This window comes from Procambarus clarkii, chromosome 50 (genome assembly GCF_040958095.1).
Source record: "Procambarus clarkii isolate CNS0578487 chromosome 50, FALCON_Pclarkii_2.0, whole genome shotgun sequence".
NCBI classification, from domain to species: Eukaryota; Metazoa; Arthropoda; class Malacostraca; order Decapoda; family Cambaridae; genus Procambarus; species Procambarus clarkii.
Window position 1 is genome coordinate 25,084,429 of NC_091199.1, and position 6,770 is coordinate 25,091,198.

A 6,770-nucleotide genomic window follows, 5' to 3' on the forward strand; every position below is an offset into this window, starting at 1 on the left:
TTGTGTTGAGGACTTAAGGATTCAGTGAGTTAATAATTGGGGAATTAACTTGATAAGGGGTGCACACTTATTGTGGAGTGAGTGAGGGCTGTAATGAGAGAAAACAGTGTTGAGCTTGAGTGAGATACGTCTCGGGAGCAATTAATTGTCCGTGTGACAACTAATTGACCACTCTAGCTAATTATGTAATTAGCCTTCTCATCATGAATTCACGTAGTGGGAGAGGATCTGTCAGAGTCTGTCAGTATTTGTGTTAACGTAATTTGCTCGAGACTAATTACCTTTCTGGAGTATAGCAATTAGTGGCTCATGTTAATTAGTGGAGTAATTAACGTCTGAGGGCTCAGATGACTCGGTAAAGCGAGGTCATGGAGCTAGCATAAATCGTTGTATTAATCATATCCTGTTGAGGACAGTGGATTAATGGCACTTAATTAGTTAATTCGGGGTAATTAACTCCTTTCCCGTGAATTCACAGTGTTTGATGAGACCTGCTTAGGCAGTGCGGAGTGAGACGTGTTTATGGATGATTAATTATCGGTCCTGGTGACAGTTAATTAATTGCTCGGAGTTAATTAGGGTAATTAACACTCACTAGTAATTTTTTGACACAGACTGTTGAGAAGCTACCAAGTTAGGGTAGGCTTAGTTAACGTAACTCAATGGGGATGTAATTAGTGGTCCGTTTGACCTTAATTGAGGATTACTCACTGAATACTTGCTAGGAGTCAAGTGTGATGTAATATAAGTTTGAGTTATTGTTAACAAGAGAGACAAGTGTTAATGATTAACGTAGAGTATCATCATGTTGTTGTCTAGTGGGAGACAATTGTTTGTGATTACCGTAGTACTTTGTTGCTGACTGCTGCGATCAGTCAATTAACGTAATTAATCACTTAAGGCAATTTCTTTTGGTTGTCGTCTGGTGACGAGAGTAGAGTAATCTAGGGATTTGTGGAGCTGTGTCCCAGAATCCCGCCTTGCCTGCCTTTGTTCACTGTTTACAGTGCAACTCCTTGTAGGGAGTTGCAAAGAGTGTTCACACTGGGTTGTGATAGGGGGAGTCACTGTTGGACTACCTGCCTAGTTACGTGGGTCTCTCCTGGGGGGCGGGAGGACCCCTAAGCTTGTGATTATAGTAGCTGTCAGGGAAACCGAGACACTATTGATTGCATGCTTGTGTCTTCAGTGGATATCCTTCATTTGTTCAGTTAGTTCATGTTGTCAGCCCGAAGTGTCAGCAAGATGGAGCCTGCTGTCACTTCTCGAGGGGCTGTTGAATAGCTGTGTTGCAAATGCCACTTGTTGGACAATAACGTAACCATTCGCTGTGGTGTAACTTAGTCTGTGATATGTTTCTTTGATTTGCAATATTGTATCATCAGTGGGCACACCTGTGTTCAGGTTAGTTCAGTATGCAGCCTCACAGCAAGGGTTGCTATTTAGCTGTTTGATATCGTGCCACTGGATGGACATTAACGTAACGTAAACTCGGTAATGTAGTAGTTAGTCTCTTGTTATTAATAAATTGTTATGTTATAGAAAACGGCCTTTGATGTCAACCCTTCAATTATATTATTCCACCATATTTCTGCATATTACGATTAAATGTTGATGTGATCTTGATATGACGGCTGTTCTTGGGAATTCGAATTCCAATTCATAGCGCCACATCAAATATAAATATTTGATTGTGAGAACCCGTCGGTTACCCTTTATTAGTTTTAACGTCCTGTTTAACTAGGAGGAGCCAGCGGCCTATTGTGGACAGGTTTTCACCCCTAGTGGTGGAGGCCTGGCGGTTTGCTCCCGCTTTTCCTTTTTCTATTGGACTCATGCTTAACTGCCATGAGCAGCCTTTAAACTTGTAGTCCACCTCCTAAGGGTGGTAGGCGTAGAAAAAAATCTCACACACGCTACTACACCACGCCACTTCACCACGCTACTACACCACACCACTACACTGCAGCCAACAAACAGATACACAACCAGGATGAGGCGCTTAGAAACGCCCAAACGAGGAGTAAACGGATAGTCCTCAAGCTGTTCGAAAACAAAACTGGGGACGGGAAAGGAGGACTCATGCAGGCAGGGGCGAGAGATTTCTTTCTAGCCTTTGAATCCATCATTCCCCACCTCTACCTTTTACCAAAGATCCATAAAGCACTAGAAGAAACAACAGGAACGTGGCAAGGGAGACCGGTTTTAAGCGGCTGCCGGGCCCCAACAAGGACGGTAGACTGGATCTGCACAGCCCTCCTGAACCCCCTACTACGCCTACTACCAGAAAGAATCAAAGATACGACGGACTTCCTCAAGAAAATTGCAGAAATTAGAGGCCCCGTCCCGAGAGGGGCCCGCCTTTTTTCCATGGATGTGGTATCGCTCTACCCGAGCATACCACAGAGAGAAGCTGCAAAGGTAGTAGCATCTTTTTTTACAGATAACAGAGCAAAAATTAGACAGGAACTTCAAGACGCAGGAGTATGGAGGACCCCCTCGAAAGAAACTCTTGAGGAGGCCATCCTCCATGTGATGAGAGACACCCTTTTGCAATTTGAAGGACTGGCATACCGGCAAACGAAGGGTACAGCGATAGGAGCATCCAGTAGTGTGGCAATCGCTGAAATATTTGTGCATGTAGTGTTCGAGAGGACACGATCCCACATGAAGGACGGACCGGCGGAATATTTCCGTTACATAGACGACATCTTCGGAATAATTGAGGACGGTTTCCTGCGCCTAGAAGGTTTCTTTTCATGATCATATACAGTTCATGAAAACCTTAAGTTTACCCTTGAACACAGTGACTACACGATAAATTTCCTAGATACAACAGTGTATATAGACCAGCTAACCAGGGATCTGCATACGAAGGCATACTATAAACCGACTACTATAAACTATAAACGTATCTGAAATTTGACTCGAGCCACCAACTAGCCATGAAGAAATCGCTACCCTACTCACTTGAACTCAGATTCAAGCGGATTAACAGCAAAGAAGAGACGCTATATTCCTAGCTTGATGACCTATGGGATATGTTCAGGAACAGAGACTACCCAGAGACAATAATACATGCGGCCCAGGAGAAACTCAGAGAAAAAACAAGGGCGGAGCTACTCAGACCTAGAACACAAGAAGTGGAAGACAAGAGATGGATTCTTCCAACCCTTTTCTTCCCCGGCCTTGCAGCACAGCTTAAGATAAAACTCCAGGAAGTATGGACATGGATGAGGGGAAACGTACAGTGAACATCCATCCTGAGTAAAGTTCCAAGAAAACCCTCCCATGATCGCCTGGAGGCGAGGTAAGTCTATAAAGGACCATGTTGTTAGAGCAACTGTGGAGGTAGATCATCTCAACCGAACTTGGGAAGAGGATCAGCCCCAGGTTACAGTTCAAGGAAATTAAAACTTACAGACCCTAACCTAACCTGACACAGGTTTGGTGTGCGACCTGCGTGGAGGCAGAGTATGCAGAGTGGTTAGGAGGGGCCTACAAGTACAAGACACGCTACTACACCATATTACTAAAGGCTACTACACCAGACTACGGCACCATGCTACTACACCACGCTACTACACCACGCCATTACACCAGGCTACTACACCACGCTACTACACCACGCTTCTACACCAGGCTACTACACCACACTACTACACCAGGCTACTACACCACATTACTACACCTGGCTACTACACCACGCTAATACACCAGGCTATTACACCTCACTACTACACCAGGCAACTACACCAGGCTATTACACCACGGCTCTATACCAGGCTACTACACTACACTACACTACTACACCACGCCACTACACCAGGCAACTACACCAGGCTATTTCACCTCGCTACTACACCAGGCTACTACACCACGTGACTACACCAGGCTACTACACCACGCCACTACACCAGGCTACTCCACTACACTACTACACCACGCTAATGCACCACGCTACTACACCAGGCTACTACACCAGGCTACTACACTACACTACTACACCACGCTAATGCACCACGCTACTACACCAGGCTACTACACCAGGCTACTACACCACGCCACTACACCAGGCTACTCCACTACACTACTACACCACGCTAATGCACCACGCTACTACACCAGGCTACTACACCAGGCTACTACACCACGCCACTACACCAGGCTACTCCACTACACTACTACACCACGCTAATGCACCACGCTACTACACCAGGCTACTACACCAGGCTACTACACCACGCCACTACACCAGGCTACTCCACTACACTACTACACCACGCTAATGCACCACGCTACTACACCAGGCTACTACACCAGGCTACTACACTACACTACTACACCACGCTAATGCACCACGCTACTACACCAGGCTACTACACCAGGCTACTACACCACGCCACTACACCAGGCTACTCCACTACACTACTACACCACGCTAATGCACCACGCTACTACACCAGGCTACTACACCAGGCTACTACACTACGCTACTACACCACGCTAATGCACCACGCTACTACACCAGGCTACTACACCAGGCTACTACACCACGCCACTACACCACGCTAATGCACCACGCTACTACACCAGGCTACTACACCAGACTACTACACTTCGCTACTACAAATGATAAATGAATAAAAATGATGAACCCACTTTTATTATGATCCTTTTTTATTTTACCAAATGTAGAAATATATTTTTATATTTTTACATTTCCTAATTTAGCATTTTAACTTTAAACACTTCATAAAAGGTGTCACAAAATTTCAAAATAGGGTATAAAAGGTGTCACAAAGTTTCAGATTAGGAATAGGTACGTAGGTTTTGGTTATAAGTTTCGGAGAACTATTTAATTCCACACAAAATAACGTATATAATGCGAGAAAACAAACGTTTCCAATTCTTGCTAACACTTTCCAGGAACGTTGTGGAAACTTTAAATTTTTTCCTGGGTCTGCCATTGTTTCTCGCCTGCGCCCGGGATCGAACCCGGGACCACAGGATCACGTGTCCAGCGTGCTGTACGTACGGCCACCGGCCCTACCACTCAGCCACCGGCATTGTCTGTCTGTTTGTCTATCTGTCTGTCTGTCTATCTCGCTTTCTCTCTCTCTCTCTCTCTCTCTCTCTCTCTCTCTCTCTCTCTCTCTCTCTCTCTCTCTCTCTCTCTCTCTCTCTCTCTCTCTCTCTCTCTCTCTCTCTCTCTCTCTCTCTCTCTCTCTCTCTCTCTCTCTCTCTCTCTCTCTCTTTCTCTCTCTCTCTCCCACTCCTCTTTGTCTATTCTCTCTCTCTTCTCCCTTTCCCTATTTTTCTAATTGCAATTCAAATAATTATACCCAATAATTGCAATAATTAATAATTAGATTTAACGTTTTAAAAGCCTTTCATTCGAAACGTTATATCATAACATTTAAAACACGTATTAATAAAACATTTTGACCTCACGCTTAATACTCTTTTTTTTACAAATTCTCAAAACACGTGTATTTATTTATTAAAAAGTGCATAAAATAATGAAATGTTATTTTTAAAACGTTTAGAGAACGGGAAAATGATTGGTGGAAACCCCAGCAAGCACAACAAGGTGAGTACAACTAAGTGAGTACACCTGTATTTACTGTTTGTATCTGCAGAATCGAGGAATCTAATCTGAATTGACAATTTGTATCTGCACAAAAACTTTTCTGTGTTGTAAAATCACAGGTGTGTCAACACACACCTGTAGAGCATAGGTGTATCAACACACACACCTGTATAAGGATCCGACCCACCACCTCTCCAACAAAATTGAAACATATCGTATTTTTTTTTACTTTTTTATTCTGTTTTTAAACTGTATTTTTATTATATTTTTTTAAAACTGTATTTTTATTTTATTTTTTAAACTGTATTTTTATTTTATTTTTTTATTTGAACAGAATAGTACACTGAGAAGTACAAAATATATTACGAATAAAATATCATTACTTTACATTACATTATATGTATAGCTTGCCCCAGAGGACCTCTTAGGTTACGTTAGGGTGTGTTAGGTTATGTTAGGGTGTGTTAGGTTATGTTAATGTGTGTTAGGTTAAGTTAGGGTGTGTTAGATTATGTTAGGGTGTTAGGTTATGTTATGGTGGGTTAGATTATGTTAGGGTGTTAGGTTACGTTAAGGTGTGTTTGAATCTGTTAGGTTACATTAGGGCGTGTTAGGGTGTTAGGTTACGTTAGGGTGTGTTAGGTTATGTTAGGGTGTTAGGTTATATTAGGGTGTGTTAGATTATGTTAGGGTGTGTTAGGTTATGTTAGGGTTTCTTAGAATCTGTTACGTTACATTAGGGCGTGTTAGGTTATGCTAGGGTGTTATGTCATATTAGGGTGTGTTAGGTTATATTAGGGTGTTAGGTTATGTTAGAGTGTGTTTGGTTACATTAGGGTGTGTTAGGTTATGTTAGATAGTGTTAGGTTATGTTAGGGTGTTAGGTTGTTTTAGGGTGTGTTAGGTTACATTAGGGTGTGTTAGGTTCTGTTAAATTAAGATGTGTTAGGTTATATTATAGTGTTGGGTTATGCTAATATGTGTTATGTTCCGTTAGGGTGTGTTAGGTTATGTTAGGGTGTGTTACGTTATGTTAGGGTGTTAGGTTATGTTAGGGTGTTAGGTTACATTAGGGTGTATTAGGTTATGTTTGGATGTTCTAGGTTATGTTAGGGTGTATTAGATTATGTTAGGGTATGTTAGGTTATGTTACGGAGTACAAGGTTATGTTAGGGTG

The 6,770-nt window shown here is 42.7% G+C and overlaps 1 protein-coding gene across 1 annotated transcript; it reads left to right on the forward strand.

The window, feature by feature from the left end:
• The first annotated feature begins 2,082 nt into the window (after positions 1-2,082).
• On the forward strand, positions 2,083-2,763 carry LOC138351710 (uncharacterized). Its single transcript, XM_069303731.1, has one exon. The coding sequence runs from the start codon at positions 2,083-2,085 to the stop codon at positions 2,761-2,763; it is 681 nt and encodes a 226-aa protein (XP_069159832.1).
• The last annotated feature ends 4,007 nt before the right edge of the window (positions 2,764-6,770 follow it).